The sequence below is a fragment of the Rana temporaria genome, chromosome 12 (genome assembly GCF_905171775.1).
Source record: "Rana temporaria chromosome 12, aRanTem1.1, whole genome shotgun sequence".
Classification (NCBI taxonomy): domain Eukaryota; kingdom Metazoa; phylum Chordata; class Amphibia; order Anura; family Ranidae; genus Rana; species Rana temporaria.
This window is the reverse complement of record NC_053500.1, coordinates 15160974-15180783: the sequence shown is the minus strand read 5'-3', so window position 1 is coordinate 15180783 and position 19810 is coordinate 15160974. Positions and strand designations below refer to the sequence as shown.

The 19810-nt window shown below is 47.1% G+C and overlaps 1 protein-coding gene across 4 annotated transcripts in view; it reads left to right on the top strand.

The window, feature by feature from the left end:
• Positions 1–2458, top strand: part of RGS19 (regulator of G protein signaling 19) — a 60780-nt gene extending 58322 nt beyond the window's left edge. For all 4 annotated transcript variants that reach the window (XM_040331529.1, XM_040331532.1, XM_040331531.1 and 1 more), the window contains one exon: positions 1906–2458. In XM_040331529.1, the coding sequence (XP_040187463.1) occupies positions 1906–2094 (189 nt within the window). In that variant the 3' untranslated portion in view covers positions 2095–2458. The remainder of the gene's footprint in view (positions 1–1905) is intronic.
• The last annotated feature ends 17352 nt before the right edge of the window (positions 2459–19810 follow it).

Genomic DNA, 19810 nt, shown 5'->3' with positions numbered 1-19810 from the left:
TTTTAAGTTAATGCTTTACCTACAGCAGGGTCTTCAAACTGTGGCCAGGGGGCCGGATGTGGCCCTTTGCTTGCCTTTATCTGGCCCTTGGGGCACTATTCCTTCCACTGTTATGGGGCACTATTCCTTCTATTGACACCAAAAGACAGGGCTCTATTCCTCCCACTGACACCAATGATGGGATGCTATTCCTCCCACTGACACCAATGATGGGACACTATTCCTCCCACTGACACCAATGATGGGGCACTATTCCTCCCACTGACACCAATGAGGGGGCACTATTCTATCCACTGACACCAATGATGGGGCACTATTCTATCCACTGACACCAATGATGGGGCACTATTCCTCCCACTGACACCAATGAGGGGGCACTATTCTATCCACTGACACCAATGATGGGGCACTATTCTATCCACTGACACCAATGAGGGGGCACTATTCTATCCACTGACACCAATGATGGGACGCTATTCCTCCCACTGACACCAATGATGGGACGCTATTCCTTCCACTGACACCAATGATGTCATTTTTTTTACTCCCACTGGCCACAGTCCGGCCCCCTAAATTGTGAAGGGCAGTAAACTGGGCCTTTGTTTCCACTGTTTGGAGACCCCTGACTTACAGCAGCCAGTGATCTTCAGATTGGGACACAGAGAGATTCCTCCTCTACCAGCTCTGGACGGGTCTCCCTTTTTTATATACTGTGTGATTGGGAGGGAGGAGTTTGTAAAGTGTAAAGATTGATGCTGTGCCTGTGTTGTGGCAGGGGGTGTACAATCCACGCCGCGGATCCCGGTGAGTTTTCTGTAACGCTGAAGACTTGATGTGTGATTTTCTGCATGTTTCTGGATGCAGATCTTGGAGGATTCAATAAAACTGCCGTCCGCACTTCTGAGAAATCCCTGATTCTTGATCCCTAAACCCTGATTCTTGATCCCTAAACCCTAATTCTTGATCCCTGATCCCTGATTCTTGATCCCTGATCCCTGATTCTTGATCCTCAATCCCTGATTCTTGATCCTCAATCCCTGATTCTTGATCCTCAATCCCTGATTCTTGATTCCTGATTCTTGATCCCTGATTCTTGATCCCTGATTCTTGATCCCTGATTCTTGATCCTTGATCCCTGATTCTTGATCCCTAAACCCTGATTCTTGATCCTTGATCCCTGATCCCTGATTCTTGATCCCTGATTCTTGATCCTTAATCCCTGATCCTTAATCCCTGATTCTTGATCCTTAATCCCTGATTCTTGATCCTTAATACCTGATTCTTGATCCTTAATCCCTGATTCTTGATCCTTAATCCCTGATTCTTGATCCTTAATCCCTGATTCTTGATCCTTAATTCTTGATCCTTGATCCCTGATTCTTGATCCTTGATCCCTGATTCTTGATCCTTAATCCCTGATTCTTGATCCTTAATCCCTGATTCTTGATCCCTGATTCTTGATCCCTAAACCCTGATTCTTGATCCTTGATCCCTGATTCCTGATCCCTGATTCTTGATCCTTAATCCCTGATTATTGATCCCTGATTCTTGATCCTTAATCCCTGATTCTTGATCCTTAATCCCTGATTCTTGATCCTTAATCCCTGATTCTTGATCCTTAATCCCTGATTCTTGATCATTGATCCCTGATTCTTGATCCTTGATCCCTGATTCTTGATCCCTGATTCTGCCTGTAGCCATGGAAACATTTTGTTACCAAAGACTACTTTAAAGATTTTGCTAACACACTTTACCATGAAAACAATTTGAATCTCTTCCAAAACCAAAATCACCGGTGATTTCGTCAGTTTGCGCCATTTTTATTGAATCTTCATGTCTCTCTTTGCAGTGCTGCTCTGTGATTGGCTTGTTTTCTTTACTCTTGTCCTCTGCTGCCCCCTACAGGTCAGCCTGGATTCTCGAGTCAGAGAGGTGATCAACCGGCGGATGCAGGAGCCCAACCCCCAGACCTTCGACGACGCCCAGCTGCAGATATACACCTTGATGCACAGAGACTCCTACCCCCGATTCCTCAACTCGGCCATTTACAAATCGCTCCTGCAGAACATTTCTCGCTCCAGCTCAGAGTCGTAGGTGTGGGGCCCGGGTTGCGGGGCTTTCCGAGACGGATAACTGAAAAACGCACATTTTTTTTTATGTACAAGAGGAAGGGGGGGAGGGGATGAAGAGGACAACTGGAGCACGGATCCTGCCCACTCTCTCTCTCCCCCTCCAATCAGCTTCAGGGGCCCGTCCCACGCGGTGTAACAGACTTTCAAAAGGGTGGTCCATTTGCTCTTGTGGCATTAAGAAGAACGTGGAGGGGGGGGGGGGAGGAGCGTTTTGACCTCATACCCCGCCCAGTCTCCCTCCCCCTTGAAGAAGAGAGGGGGCGATAGGTACTGTATTGGGGGATTTAACCTCAGGACATGAATACTACTGAATTCCCCGGGGGGGGGGGGGGGGGGGGGTTCTGAGAGTGGAATACGGCAATCTTGCAATTTACTGCCTTTCTCCTTGGAAAGGGCTAGATTGGGGGGTGGGGTGGGGGGGGAGGGGAACACGTATGTTACACTGCGCTCCGTACTTGGCAGTCTAGCATCAGAAGGGTTAACTAACTGGCGGTCGAGGAGGGAAACTTTACATGGACTTTGTTACCCCTCCCCCCCCTGTCAGCTATTATTAAGAATTGATCTCCCCCTCCTCGTGCATTTGGGGGTATTTAAAGGGGTAATGGGGGGGAGGTACGATTTTACTCAATTTAGGAATTTTACTTTTTTTTATTTTCACTTTGTGAATGTTGTGGGGGGGGGTACAAGCGATCTCCTCGCTGGTGTGGAAGATTATTAGGTGACCCGGGGGAGGGGCAGAAGTTCCGCTGCCTTAGTACATACCATAACCCACTTACTCATAATACCCCAGCCGCTTACAGCCTGGGGCTCTGTTTACAGTGATGACTTTTCTGAACCCTCTTTTTTTTAAATTTTGGCCAAGATCCACCTGGAAGGGGGAGGAGTTTTGAAGACTGATGACTTTGCTCTGCACATCCTGCCCCTCCCTCCTCCTCCCTAATCCCTCCCTAGAGGAACGAAGAATAAACAGCAGGTTGATCGGGGAGGAGGTGTGTTGTCTCCCCCTGCTGGCCAAAACTTCCTGTAGCTACCAAATACTCCAGCACTCCTCAAAGCGGATGTCATGACCTGACAGTGTTACTTTTTTGTTTCAACACCTCCATGAAATTTTAAGACTTTTTATAAAAAAAAAAATATATATGTAAAAATATATATATCTCTCTATATATATATATATATAAAGTGACGTTGTGGATGTTTCATCTTCGTCTTTTGTCCAGAAATTTCCCATCTTGTAGTTCTATTCACACTGCTGACCCCCTTTGTTTACGTCAAATAGATATAAACCCTGGCAGGGTGACCTCTGCTATGCTAAAGCACTGTGTATCATAAACAATCATTTACATGAAATATTATTGTAACCACTCGCCGATCGGCCTGCAGTCATTTTACTGCTGGCTGGCGGCTCCCCTGGGCGCGTCGCGCCAAACTTCCGGGTTTACAGGCGCGCGCACGCCCCCCTGCCTCTCGTGCTGTGGTTTGTCAGCAGGCTTGCAGACAATTCTGTTGGCTGTGAGCCTGCTGATTGCTGTGGGCAATCGCAACCCAGATCTGGCTTTTTTTTTTTTTTTTAACCCCCCCAATTTTTATTTTATTTTTTTTATAACCCACGATTTTCTTTATTTTATAACCTCCAATTTTTATTTTTTAACCCCCCAATTTTTTTTATTTTTTTATAACCCACGATTTTCTTTATTTTATATCCCCCAATTTTTATTTTTATTTTTTAACCCCCCAATTTATTTTTTATTTTTTTAACCCCCGATTTTTTTTATAACCCACGATTTATTTATTTTTTTAACCAACGATTTTTATTTTTTATAACCCACGATTTATTTATTTTATAACCCACAATTTTTTTATTTTATATATGAGTTTTATTTTGAAATAAAAGAAAAGAGTCAGAGTACAGAATACAACCAGGGTACATGAGTACCGCACACAGACACATAGTCAAAACCTGACAATACGTACTCTGAAAATAAGCAACTTTTTATCTTATAACAAAAGATAGCACAGGGCACATCACACCTACTAAGCCATTCGGGAATAGAAGGAGTATTTATTTTATAACCCACGATTTATTTATTTTTTAACCCCCAATTTTATTTTATTTTTTATTTTATTTTTTTACCCGATTTTTTTTCAGCTTGAAATCAGGCGGAAAAGCCAGTCTGTAAGTGAGTAAAATCAGCACACCACGTACAATTGTTAGGCACACAGTTATAGTGTTACTAAACCCCAGTAATATGAAAATAGTTTTTCTGCCCCCCCCCCCTCCCCCCCCATAGTGCCCACAGCTTATAAAAAACTTTTTTACATTAAGATACTGCCACTATATACAGTGGAACCCCGGACTACGAGCATGATCCGTTCCAGGAGAATGCTTGTAATCCAAAGCACTCGCATATCAAAGCGAGTTTCTCCGTAGAAGTCAATGGAAACAAAAATAATTTGTTCTGCATTGACTTCTATGGCATGCAATACCGCATGTGCCCAGAGGTAGGGGGGAGCGCCGGAGAGATTAGGAAAGGCTCCGAAACATTTGGAAACCGGGTATTTCCTAAGGGCTCTGGCGCCCCCTCACCTCTGGCCAAATGTGGTACTGCACACAGCAGAGGCTTGAATCCTGCTTGTTTTGCGAGACATCGTAAACGAGTCAGGATTTAAAAAAAAAAAGTGCTTGTGTTGCGAATTGCTCGTTAACTGCATTACTCGCAATCCGAGGTTCCACTGTACCCTTTTTACTGATCTGTATACCACGGTCACATGATAAACTTGCACAGTTTGTCCAGTGCTTGAGTTTCCAGGTAGTTGGAGATTTCCACTACAGCCTGTATACACGCCCACATGTGTGATGTCAATATCATGTGACCTGAACAGTTCAACCGAAACAGGAAATGTTCTCTCCAGCAATAGACACTAAACTGAGCATGTGCAGGATGGCAACCCTCACTGTATTATGTTGCCCTGCCAATATAGACAGTGCAGGAGGAGGATCTGTCCATGTAGGAGGAGGATCTGTCCATTTAGGAGGAGGATCTGTCCATGTAGGAGGAGGATCTGTCCATGTAGGAGGAGGATCTGTCCATGCAGGAGGGGGATCTGTCCATGCAGGAGGGGGATCTGTCCATGCAGGAGGGGGATCTGTCCATGCAGGAGGGGGATCTGTCCATGCAGGAGGAGGATCTGTCCATGCAGGAGGAGGATCTGTCCATGCAGGAGGAGGATCTGTCCATGCAGGAGAAGGATCTGTCCATGTAGGAGGAGGATCTGTCCATGTAGGAGGAGGATCTGTCCAAGGCGGAGGATTAACCCCTTAAATTCCACAGTGAGTATAACAAGCATGCTATTCTGCATATACAGACCGATTTTACTGTTGTGGGGTTTAGTAACGCTTTTAAGCGTTACTAAACCCACAACAGTAAAATCGGTCTGTATATGCAGAATACTGGGGTTAATCCTCTGCATCGTGTAAAAAGGCTGTTTTGATCCTGTCTTCCCTGATCCTCCCCTTCTTGCATTGTCCCCAAAACATCTCCGGATAAGAGTTTGCGGAGTCACTCTGCACATGGTCAGTTTGGTGTGTATTGCTAGAGAGTTTTTTTCATCCTAGAGAGAGTGCATGTGATCAGCACAGGGCCTATCAGGACTGTCCAGACAGAGGGTCAGGGGTCATACAGCCTCATAGGAGAATGTTTTCTCTTCCTACAAGCTTACAAGCTTTAACCAGACACTGATAGAAGTCATAAGACTGCTATATACTGCTAAAACTATTTCCATGTTCTGTGTACTGTAGGGGATCAGATATAGTGAATGCAGGCTCCTGGGGGGACCAGATATAGTGAATGCAGGCTCCTGGGGGGACCAGATATAGTGAATGTAGGGTCCTGGGGGGGACCAGATATAGTGAATGCAGGGTCCTGGGAGACCAGATATAGTGAATGCGGAGTCCTGGGGAGACCAGATATAGTGAATGCAGAGTCCTGGGGAGACCAGATATAGTGAATGCGGAGTCCTGGGGAGACCAGATATAGTGAATGCGGAGTCCTGGGGAGACCAGATATAGTGAATGCAGAGTCCTGGGGAGACCAGATATAGTGAATGCAGGCTCCTGGGGGGACCAGATATAGTGAATGCAGGCTCCTGGGGGGACCAGATATAGTGAATGTAGGGTCCTGGGGGGGACCAGATATAGTGAATGTAGGGTCCTGGGGGGGACCAGATATAGTGAATGCAGGGTCCTGGGGAGACCGGATATAGTAAATTCAGGGTCCTGGGGGGGACCAGATATAGGGAATGCAGGCTCCTGGGGGGGACCAGATATAGGGAATGCAGGCTCCTGGGGGGACCAGATATAGGGAATGCAGGGTCCGGGGGGGACCAGATATAGGGAATGTAGGCTCCTGGGGGGACCAGATATAGTGAATGCAGGGTCCTAGGGGAGACCAGATATAGTGAATGCAGAGTCCTGGGGAGACCAGATATAGTGAATGCAGGCTCCTGGGGAGACCAGATATAGGGAATGCAGGGTCCTGGGGAGACCAGATATAGTGAATGCAGGCTCCTGGGGGGACCAGATATAGTGAATGCAGGGTCCGGGGGGGACCAGATATAGTGAATGCAGGGTCCGGGGGGGACCAGATATAGTGACTGCAGGCTCCTGGGGGGACCAGATATAGTGAATGCAGGCTCCTGGGGGGACCAGATATAGTGAATGTAGGGTCCTGGGGGGGACCAGATATAGTGAATGCAGGGTCCTGGGAGACCAGATATAGTGAATGCGGAGTCCTGGGGAGACCAGATATAGTGAATGCAGAGTCCTGGGGAGACCAGATATAGTGAATGCGGAGTCCTGGGGAGACCAGATATAGTGAATGCGGAGTCCTGGGGAGACCAGATATAGTGAATGCGGAGTCCTGGGGAGACCAGATATAGTGAATGCGGAGTCCTGGGGAGACCAGATATAGTGAATGCAGAGTCCTGGGGAGACCAGATATAGTGAATGCAGGCTCCTGGGGGGACCAGATATAGTGAATGCAGGCTCCTGGGGGGACCAGATATAGTGAATGTAGGGTCCTGGGGGGGACCAGATATAGTGAATGCAGGGTCCTGGGGAGACCGGATATAGTAAATTCAGGGTCCTGGGGGGGACCAGATATAGGGAATGCAGGCTCCTGGGGGGACCAGATATAGGGAATGCAGGGTCCGGGGGGGACCAGATATAGGGAATGTAGGCTCCTGGGGGGACCAGATATAGTGAATGCAGGCTCCTGGGGGGACCAGATATAGTGAATGCAGGGTCCTAGGGGAGACCAGATATAGTGAATGCAGAGTCCTGGGGAGACCAGATATAGGGAATGCAGGCTCCTGGGGAGACCAGATATAGGGAATACAGGGTCCTGGGGAGACCAGATATAGTGAATGCAGGCTCCTGGGGGGACCAGATATAGTGAATGCAGGGTCCGGGGGGGACCAGATATAGTGAATGCAGGGTCCGGGGGGGACCAGATATAGTGACTGCAGGCTCCTGGGGAGACCAGATATAGTGACTGCAGGCTCCTGGGGAGACCAGATATAGGGAATGCAGGGTCCTGGGGAGACCAGATATAGGGAATGCAGGGTCCGGGGGGGACCAGATATAGTGACTGCAGGCTCCTGGGGAGACCAGATATAGTGAATGCAGGCTCCTGGGGGGGACCAGATATAGGGAATGCAGGCTCCTGGGGGGGACCAGATATAGTGAATGCAGGCTCCTGGGGAGACCAGATATAGGGAATGCAGGGTCCTGGGGAGACCAGATATAGGGAATGCAGGGTCCGGGGGGGACCAGATATAGTGACTGCAGGCTCCTGGGGAGACCAGATATAGTGAATGCAGGCTCCTGGGGGGGACCAGATATAGGGAATGCAGGGTCCGGGGGGGACCAGATATAGGGAATGCAGGGTCCGGGGGGGACCAGATATAGGGAATGCAGGCTCCTGGGGGGGACCAGATATAGTGAATGCAGGCTCCTGGGGAGACCAGATATAGTGAATGCAGGCTCCTGGGGAGAGCAGATACAGTGAATGCAGGGTCCTGGGGAGAGCAGATATAGTGAATGCAGGGTCCTGGGGAGACCAGATACAGTGAATGCAGAGTCCTGGGTTTAGTAATCCTTTTCTTTCTAATAATAAACACATCGTACTTACCAGCCCCGATCCTTTTCTTCTGGAGTCCCCCACTGGCACTCTTGGTTCCCCCTCTCCGGCGAGTGCCCTCATAGGAAGCTGCTTCCTATTGGGGAGACTTGCAGTATATGGGCTCGCCCCCAGGACAGCTCGGACACTCCCTCGTCACAGGATTTGATTGACAGCAGTGGGAACCAATGTTTCCTGCTACTATTAATCTGCCCAGAGAGGAGGGGGAGAGCCGCTGCTCTTGTGCACATTACTGGATCAGGAACGGGCTGAGGGTAGTTATATTGGGGTGGGGGGGGGGGATTCTGTTACACAGAACTTTTTTTCTATATTAATGCATAGAATACCTAAAGGTGAAAAGCCTTTAGAACCACTTTTACCCTTTTATTTTCTCCTGATCGCCAGGGTCATCATTACAGTGTTATCACTGAATTAGTGTCACTAGCGGCATCAGATAGTATCAGCTGGTGCCCCTCCCAGCCAGTGTCAGTTAGCGCCAGTCACTGATTGCCCACCACACTATCACAGTCACACTATAAGTCGCTGATCACCGCCATTACCGGTATAGTGTCTGTCTGGGTCGGTATCCTGGTCACAGTCAGAACTATATTAGTGTCCTGTTGGCAGGATCAGCGCCCCCCCCCATCACTGCCAGCCCATGTAGCAGAATACATTTTGGCCTAAATTTATGAAGAAATTCGATAGGTTTTAAAACAGAAAGTAGAAAACATTGGAGGTTTTTTTTTTTTTTTCTTCAAAATTTGTGGTCTTTTTTCGTTTATATAATAAAAAATAAAAACCCAGCGGTGATCAATTCCCACCAAAAGAAAGCTCTATTTATGTGAAAAAAATGATATCAATGTTATTTGTGTGCAGCGTTGCATGACCGAGTAATTACCAGTTAAAGGTGCGCAGTGCTGAATTGCTAAAAAAAAATGGTCTGGTCATGAAGGGGGGGGGGGGGTAAAACGATCCGGAGGTCAAGTGGTTGATTTGTTTTCCCATCTCTGTGCTGCTGATCTCCTTCAGACACTTCCCAGCCACACACACGCACTGCAGCGCTGGCGGCACATCATTGCTCTGGACTGGCTCCGCCCCCCCCGCTGGTGACCGTAGTGGACCATGCCGGTGCTGTGTGTTGTCCGCATGGCTGATTGAATTGATTGGGTGACAACACAGGAGCACAACTGGGACACAGTTGTCATCCTATAACAGGAAGTACCAGAACAAAGATCTTTGTGGCAGGATCATCGGCTATTCTTAGATTTAGAAAGTTTGGAAACCGCTTTTAAAAATGGAATTAACCTGTTACCTCTTCCAGGAGAACAAAACTGGTCCATTGGCATTACAGTGGAACTTTGGATTACAAGATAATCCGTTCCAGGAGAATGCTTGTAATCCAAAGCACTTGCATATCAAAGCGAGTTTCCCCATAGAAGTCAATGGGAACAAAGACAATTCGTTCCGCATTGACTTCTATGCCATGCAATACCGCATGTGGCCAGAGCCTCAGAAAAGGGACGGCTCGGCTGAACTCGGCAACGCTCTGGAACAGTATTTCTGATCGGCTCCGCTCTGGCGCCCCCCCGCACCTCTGGCCAAATGAGGTACTGCACGCCCCATTAGCTTGAATTCTGCCCGTTTTGCGAGACAAAACTCGTAAACTGAGTCAGAATGTTTTTTTAAAAAGTTGCTCGTTATTCAAAATGCTCGTTAACCGCGTTACTCGTAAACCGACAATCCACCGTATATAAAGAGCTTCATGGTTTATGGGGTCTTTCCACGTACTCAAGAGTCACGTGTTTTAGAATGAATCCAGCAGACTACAGATGTGATGGAGAGAGGGAGCTGCTCTGTAGTCCAGCAGGGGAGAAAGCTTTCCAGTTGGTTGCTGTGCTGTCAGTTGGTGCACTTAGCCACTCCCACTTGGTTGCCACGCTCTCCCGCGACTAATGGCTGCTACAGGAAGATCTCGCTCGATGCAACCGCGGGGCTCGATCTGAAAAGGAATGACGGAACTGCTGGGCTCATTCTCTACTTTCCATGGCGGCTTCTTCTCTGTGGGGCATTTTTTTTGGACTCGGGGCCAAATGCCAGCCAAGTACTGGTCACATGATGCCATGGCCGGTGCCAGTTCCCTTTGATGCAGCTCCATTTGCTGTGGCTCCAATCCAAAACTTGTGTGCAGTACTGATACCTAAAGCAATGCTGGTCACCTAACCGTTAGAATTGGTGTGACCCAACAATATGTACCCTCCCCCAACAAGGACATTACTAGGTGGCATCCTGATGGGCTTCTTTGGCAGGTGGACCTTGTACTTCACTGTCCCTCTCCTCCAATAAAAAGTGGGGAAAAAATAAATAAGAGGTTGATTTACTAAAACTGGAGAGTGCAACATCTGCTGAGCATGGGAGCCAATCGGCTTCTTCAATTAAGTCTTGAGAATAAAACCTGGAAGCTGATTGGTTTCTATTCAGGGCTGCTCCCGATTCTGCACTCTCCAGATCTAGTAAACCAACCCCACTGTATATCCACTTGCCGACCTCCTCATGTACATTTACGTCAGCAGAATGGCACGGACAGGCACATGTATGTCCTCTGCTTGACGTGGGACCCCCCCCCCGCTACACGCGGCGGTCGGGTTCCCTCGGGGAGCGATCCGGGACGACGGCGCGGCTATTCGTTTATAGCCGCTCCGTCGCGATCGCTCCCCGGGGCTGAAGAACGGGGAGAGCCGTATGTAAACACGGCTTCCCCGTGCTTCACTATGGCGCTGCATAGATCGAGTGATCCTTTTTATAGGGAGACACGATCGATGATGTCATTCCTACAGCCACACCCCCCTACAGTTGTAAACACACACTAGGTGCACCCTAACTCATACAGCGCCCCCTGTGTTTAACTCCCAAACTGCAACTGTCATTTTCACAATAAAGAATGCAATTTAAATGCATTTTTTGCTGTGAAAATGACAATGGTTCCAAAAATGTGTCAAAAGTGTCCTATGTGTCCGCCATAATGTCGCAGTCACGAAAAAAATAGCTGATCGCCGCCATTAGTAGTAAAAAAAATTAAAATGCAATAAAACTATCCCCTATTTTGTAAACGCTATAAATTTTGAGCAAACCAACCGATAAACGATTATTGCGATTTTTTTTACCAAAAATAGGTAGAAGAATACGTATCGGCCTAAACTGAGGGCAAAAAAATGTTATATATGTTTTTGGGGGATATTTATTACAGCAAAAAGTAAAAAATATTGATTTTTTTTCAAAATTGTCGCTCTATTTTTGTTTATAGCGCAAAAAATAAAAACCGCAGAGGTGATCAAATACCACCAAAAGAAAGCTCTATTTGTGGGAAAAAAAGGACGCCAAATTTGTTTGGGAGCCACGTCGCACGAGCGTGCAATTGTCTGTTAAAGCGACGCAGTGCCGAACTGTAAAAACCCCTTGGGTCTTTAGGCAGCATATTGGTCCGGGGCTTAAGTGGATATACAACTCACTGGCCACTTTATTGGGTACACCTGTTCAATTGCTTGGTAACACAAATTGCTAATCAGCCAATCACATGGCAGCAACTCAATGCATTTAGGCATCTAGACGTGGTGGAGATGACTTTCTGAAGTTCAAATGGGGAATAAAGGGGATTTAAGTGACTTTGAACATGGCATGGTTGTTGGTACCAGACGTACTGGTCTGAGGATTTCAAAAACTGCTGATCTACTGGGATTTTCACACCCAACCATCTCTCGGGTTTACAGAGTATGGTCCAAAAAAGAGAAAATGTCCAGTGAGCGGCAGTTGTGTGGAGGAAAATCCCTGGTTGAGGTCAGAGGAGAAAAGGCAGACTGGTTGGGGATGATTGTAAGGGAACAGTAACTCAAATAACCACTCGTTACACCTAAGGCATGCAGAATACCATCTCTGAACGCACCACATATTGACCCTAGAAGCCAGGGGTCTCAAACAGGTGGACCTCCAGCTGTTGCGGAACTACAAGTCCCATCATGCCTCTGTCTGAGGGAGTCATATGTGTAACTGTCAGCCCTGCAATGCCTCATGGGACTTGTAATTTCACAACAGCTGGAGGGCCACCAGTTTGAGACCCCTGGGCTACAGCAGCAGAAGACCACACCGGGTGCCACTCCTGCCAGCTAAGAACAGGAAACTGAGGCTACAACTCACACAGATCATAGAAGATTGGAAAAACGTTGTCTGGTCTGATGAGTCTCAATTTCGACATTCAGACGATCGGGTCAGAATTTGGTGTAAACAACATGAAAGTATGGATCCATCCTGCCTTATATCACCGGTTCAGGCTGGTGGGTGTATAATGGTGTGGGGGATATTTTGTTGGCACACTTTGGGCCCCTTAGTACCAATTGAGCTTCATTTATACACCGCGGCCTACCTGAGTATTGTTGCTGACCATGTCCATCCCTTTATGACTACAGTGTCCCCACCTTCTGATGGCTTCTTCCAGCAGGATAATGTCACCATGTCACAAATCTCCAATCATCTCACCACTGGACAATGAGGTCACTGTACTCCAATCATCTCACCACTGGACAATGAGGTCCCTGGACTCCAATCATCTCACCACTGGACAATGAGGTCACTGTCCTCCAATCATCTCACCACTGGACAATGAGGTCACTGTCCTCCAATCATCTCACCACTGGACAATGAGGTCCCTGGACTCCAATCATCTCACCACTGGACAATGAGGTCACTGTCCTCCAATCATCTCACCACTGGACAATGAGGTCCCTGCACTCCAATCATCTCACCACTGGACAATGAGGTCCCTGCACTCCAATCATCTCACCACTGGACAATGAGGTCACTGTCCTCCAATCATCTCACCACTCGACAATGAGGTCCCTGGACTCCAATCATCTCACCACTGGACAATGAGGTCCCTGTCCTCCAATGGTCTCCACACTCACCACATCTCATCCAATAGAGCACCTTTGGAATTTGAGATTCCCATCATGGATGTGCAGCCGACAAATCTGCAGCAACTGTGTGATGTTATCATGTCACTATGGAGCAAAATCTCCATAGCTGAATCTGTGCCACCAAGAATGAAGGCAGAAGGGGGTCCAACCAGGTACAGTGAAACCTCGGATTGCGAGTAACGCGGTTAACAAGCGTTTGGCAATACAAGCATTTTTATTTCTAAAATCCTGACTCGGTCTGCGAGTGAGGATTAAAGCCTCTGTGGTGTGCAGTACCGCATTTGGCCAGAGGTGTGGGGGGGCGCCAGAGCCGGTCGGAAATACTCTGTTCCCAAGCCTTTCCGAGTTCAGCCGAGCTGTCCCGAGTATTTCCAAGGTTCCCCTCACCTATGGCCACATGCAGTATTGCATGCCATAGAAGTCAAAATAATTTTCATGTCCATTGACTTCTATGGGGAAACTCGCTTTGATATGTGAGTGCTTTGGATTACAAGCATGATCCTGAAACTGATTATGCTCGCGTAATCCGAGGTTCCTCTGTACTAGTAAGGTGTACCTAAGTAAGTGGCTGGTGAGTGTACATTTTCCTGACTCTACAGTGCAGGGGGTGCCATTGCTATCCTTTCCGGCGAGATCCAGGGAGTCACTAACTACCCAAATCTCATGTAAAGATGCGCCAGAAAAGTGCAATGGCATCTTGTGAGATTTTGGGTGCTGACCGTTCTCTGGGATCTCACTGGACAAGGATCGCCACATCACCCTTGCCCTGGCACTGTAAACAGGAGTCAAGGTAAGGCAATTTTTTTCCTATAGCATTATGGTGGGGGGATGGGCAAACCCCCCCCCCCCCCATATCCCCCGCCCCAAACAGACTTGACATTTGTTGGCGTTTCTGGTGATTTGTATTACAATTCAGACCTATTTCTTAGACTTTAAAATGTCAGCTTGTTTTTTTGCACCCTGAGACCATCAGAAGCTCCAGTTATGACGGAGGGGTACCTCGGAGAACGTCTCGGGGACCTTTGTTTGATCAATTGCGGTAACAGCCTTCCTAATTGGTTCTATTTTTTTAAATAAAATAACGATTTTCAATGCTATTTGAGAAGATGGCGCTAAATCATGTGACACCAGAGGGCTTCTTCCTCTCACGACCTCTCTTTTGAATTGCGGGTCTCTTGTATGTCTTTGATAGAACAATAATGAAGGTTTAATTGAGATAAGGCCATCAGGTAGAGATGAAAGCTCTGATTGATGTACTGGGGACCTTATCCTTTGATTATTATTGGTGGACACTTTGTAGTTGTTTCGTAAGAACAAAACCAGAAAGAAGATGGCGCGAAGACTATCGGCCTCTTAAAGGAGACCTAACGTGATAAAGTAAAAGTAGTTCGGAGTGTTGGCCCTTCCTTCGTCCTAGTTTTGAGGGATGTGGTTTAAACCCTGATAAGGGTCTCCTGTGTCTCCCATTGGTCCATGTTTTCAGGATAAGACCAAGACTCCGGATGTGCTTAGGATGAAATGGCTCAGAGAACTAGCGCACTCTGGTGGTTGTATAGGAGAACTCTGTTGGTTTTTTTTTTTCAAACTGGTTCATGCCTTTTAGTTCTGAAATAGAAGAACCAGCACCCCAATGTGTGAGCACAGGCGATAGCTTGGAGGGTAAGAGCTCTGACTGGTCTGCTGGAGACCTGAGTTCAAATCCCTCTGAGGGAAGGCCTTGTGTGTCCCAGGTACTGTGCAGTGCCTGAACCCTCTGATGGTTGGATGGGGCAGTGAAATATTTCAGGCCCTCTCTCATCAGAAGTTTCAGGTGCTGTGCAGTACCTGGGGTGAGGCAATAAAACCTAAGTCCCTGCTTTTGAAATGGACTGCCCCGGTAAGACAGCCCATTCTAATTATATATGTTGCAGTGATGTCACAGACCATGGACCAAAGAGGCGGGGTGTCCACAACCTAATGTGATGCCCACACATGTTACAGGCCTGTGGGGACCTGGGACTGGAGCAGACTGGTGGGTTGTCCATGGCCTCCAGACTTTCACTCAGAGATTTGAGCTCAGGGTCTACAGCGTTTTCAAGCATTTGCCCTCGGAGTCTACAACGCTTCATGGATTCGAACTCGGGTCTACGGCGCCCTGGGTCAACGCTCTTATCCTCTGAGCTACTCGCCTCTGCTCAATCACTTATGTGTTCGTTCTCTTACTTCAGGTCTATAACAAGGTCTCAAATTTAAAAGAGGAAACCGAGAATCGAACCTGCAACTCAAAAACAGCTTGATGGCCTTGGGTTGGCTGCTAAACCACTGAGCCAACCAGTCTTCTCATCACCAGGAAAGTCACTCAAGACTTAGTAAGCTAAATATGATCATCGACATTCTAATAAATAGGTGGATTCGAACCACAAACCTGAAGGTCATGCTGGACCATTGGTTTGCTGCTAAACCTCTATACCAGAACAAAGCTCGGGCTTGGAGTTCAGCAGCCAGCCCTTTGTACATCAACACTTTAGTAACCAATTTACTAATCTCCTGACAACTATATTTGCAAAGAACGGTTTACCCAGGGAGGTGAAAATCAGGACTTAGAATGTTTTTTCCTTTTATCATTTAGGGACTGTAGATCAGCTTTGGATCAGTGATTTAGCAGCCAACCCTTTAAATATCAAGACTTGGTAAATAAATGATCACCAATTTGATTAATTAATCAATCAAACCAATTAATCTTTAGGACATAATTGGGCAACTAATGAAGATTAGCATCCAATGTCCCTGCTGGAGGGCGACAATATTTGTAATGAACCTCCTTACCCCAGGCGGGTAAAAATGGGGACTTAATAGATTCTTCTTCTTTATTTATGGGCCTTTGGTAGATGGGGTGTGGAACGCCAGGTTTGGAGTCACAGGTTGTGTAGAGTTGATGAAAATTATCCAAGACTTTATGATGTTGAGGAACTGGGTCTTATTAGTTTTTTAGAGCCAGTTTAGGAGGCTATTCACTAGGGTTGGTGTAGAGTTGATGAAGATGATCCAAGACTTTACGATGTTGAGGAACTGGGTCTTAATTCATTTAAAAACCTAAGTCCCTGCTTTTGGAATGGGCTGCCCCAGTAAGACAGCCCATTCTAATTATATATGTTGCAGTGATGTCACAGACCGTGGACCGAAGAGGCGGGGTGTCCACAACCTAATGTGATGCCCACACATGTTACAGGCCTGGGACCGGAGCAGACTGGTGGGTTGTCCATGGCCTCCAAGCTTTCACTCAGAGATTTGAGCTCGGGGTCTACAGCGCTTTCAAGCATTCGCCTTCGGAGTCTACGGCGCCCTGGGTCAACGCTCTTATCCTCTGAGCTACTTTCCTCTGCTCAGTAACCAGTGTGTTTGTTCTTCTATTAGGAGTGTAAAGTCATCACAAATTCAAAAAGATAACCCAAGATTCGAACCTGTGACTCTGAAAACACCGCCGGACCAGAAGCTGGCTGCTAAACCTCTGAGCTACAGCACAGCTCTGGCTGAGGGCCTTAGCAGCAAGGCCTTTAAAGCATCGGAAATTCCGATAGTGTGTATGTAGCATCGGAAATTACGATCGTGTGCATGTAGCATCGGAAATTCCGATCGTGTGCATGCCCCATCAGAGTGATTCCATCAGACTTTACATCCGCCGCTGGAATTCCGATGTGAATTTGGTCGGACAAAGGTCTGCTCGTGTGTACGGGGGGTTTAGGCGTTTTTAGAGCTGAGGCTTACAGCAGAAAATCACCCAAAAATGCCTAGATGTAAACGGAGCCTCCATAAAATAAAATAAAAACCCCCGCTTTGTTGCGCTTTTGAAACATTTTTAACCACTTGCCTACCGCTGTATAGTAAAACCAATCAATATATTTTTTTTGTTTTACCAAAAATATGTAGAATAATACATATTGGCGTAAATTGAATAAAAAATTGGGATATTTATTATAGCAAAAAGTAAAAAAATATTGTTTTTTTTTTAAATTGTCGCGTTTTTTTTTTTTTATTTTGCAAAAGATAAAAACCGCAGAGGTGATCAAATACCACTAAAAGAAGCTCTATTTGCAGGGAAAAAAGGACGCCAATTTTGTTTGGGTACAGCGTCGAACCGCCACGCAATTGTCAGTTAAAGCGACGCAGTGCCGAATCGCAAAAAGTGCTCTGGTCAGGAAGGGGGGTAAATCCTCCCGGGGCTGAAGTGGTTAAGCTTTTGCCAATAAATCCTGGAAGCGGATTGGTTTCTATGCAGAGCTGCACCAGATTTTGCACTCTACAGTTTTAATCCCCAAAGTGTGCCAGGCGCTGTATAGTACCTGCACCCCTCTGCTCCTGGGAAAGGGAACTGTCCTATTCAACCAACAAGGGGGATCGGCGCTGCTCAGCATCGGGGGGGAAACACTCGGAGACATATTAGAACGCGGCTCTCAGGCAGAAGTTACACATTAACAATCAGGAGGAACTCACACGACTTAAAAAAAAAAAAAAAAAAAAGGTTAGATTGACGTGCAACTTTGTCTATTGCCCACAAGGTGGCGCAATACAAATTAACAGAGACCTTGAATCAGACCAACACTGCAGCATTCATTCCCAATAAAAGAGTAGAACCAAAAAGTAAAGCTTTTATTTTTGTTTTGGATGAATTGGAGAAGGATTAGAATACCTGTCAGTTTTTATTGCTGTTAGGGAGACTCGCCCTCTCTATTTGCGGTTTACCTTCATCCATAAGGGCTAGTTCACACACCACATGCAGTCCAGTGCATTTTATTTTCTGCATCAAAAATGCAAGGAAAGTCGGTGATATGGCTTCCAATGGCAAAGTTCACACCAGTGCAGTCAGTTCCAGTAAAAAGTAGACCATGCTGCACTGGAAAACAGTAAAACGCATCAAAAACACACTGTACCCTAGTACATTGGGGGAAAAACACCTGGAATGCATCCGGAACTGCATCAAAAACGAACTGGAACGCATGAAAAACGTGTTAAAACCGCACATGCAGAAATGCATCTGGAACGGATCTGAAGGGCGTGTTTTTTTGCCTTAAAAGTGAAAGAAATTCACACATTTTGGGCCGAAAGCAACACTCATAAAAGGGGAAACCTTCCAACGGGGACACTGGTGACACACTGGGACTCCCTCACTTCAGAGGGATTTCCTCTCACGTCCTGTTTTGGTTATGGGACAGGAAGTGAAAATTCCCCAATGGGGAAAAAGATGTGAAAAAAAACTGACAGGGGTTATAACCCTCCTTTACTGTATCCAAAGGGGGAGAAAAAAAGTCTTGCCTTTAGACTCGTTACTCTTTAGTTTTAACACAATACAAGGCAAAGAGGACTGAAGGCTTCTCCATGCAGATGTCCAATGAGCCGGCTTATACCGGACCGGGACCGATGTACCACGAGCCTCCAGAAATATGACCACCAGAACAGAGCTATTGCCACCATACCACTTACCAGCATCTCCTGCCAAGGACAGCATGGAGGAAGTTGTCTTTATTTCATTACTGGTAAATTACCAGTAAAGACAACCTCCTCCATGCTGTCCTTGGCAGGAGATGTCTAGCTGGGTAAAGGACAGATCACACAGCCCAAGATTCCTTTCTGTCAGCGTCGCCAACGACTCCTGGGATCCTGACCTCCCTGAACCCAGCTAATGAGATTGGCCAGCACAAAGCTGGCATTGTATATGCTAGGGATCGACCGATTATCAGGACAGCCAATTATTGCGGGCCGATATCAGCATTTTCCGCACAAAACGGTATTGGTCACAAACTAGACCAATATCACCGATATTGGTCTCCACGGGCCGCGGCCATCCTGCAGACCCAGTGCGCAGGGGCGTATGACACACAACGTCATTAAGTCTCTACGCACTGGGCCTAACGTTCTGAGTCTGACTCGGCCTCCCTCGCCTTGACACTCGGATGGACACACCAGCCACCCACAGCAAGGTGCCAGGCCACGGAGGCCGACCAGTCAGCAGTCACCCACCCACAACAAGGTGCCAGGCCAGCCAGCAGCTACCCACAGCAAGGTGCCAGGCCACTGAGGCCAACCAGTCAGCAGCCACCCACCCACAACAAGGTGCCAGGCCACTGAGGCTAGCCAGCAGCCATCCACAGCAAGGTCATGCAGGTATAGTATGAAGATCGAACTCTAAGGGGCAGATCCACAAAAGAATTACGCCGGCGTATCAAGATACGCTGCGTAATTTAAAATTTTGTGCGTCGTATCTTTGTTCTGCATCTACAAAACAAGAAACGACGGCAACTCGGATCAATGCGACAGGCGTACGTCTTAGTACGCCGTCGGACCTAAGATGCAATTTTTCGGCGGCCGCTAGGTGGCGTTTCCGTCGAATTCCACGTCAAGTATGCAAATTAGCTAGTTACGGCGATCCACGAATGTACGTCCGGCGCATTTTTTTACGTCGTTCGCGTTCGGCTTTTTCCGGCGTATAGTTAAAGCTGCTGTTATGAGGCGTACTCAATGTTAAGTATGGCCGTCGTTCCCGCCTCGCATTTTGAATTTT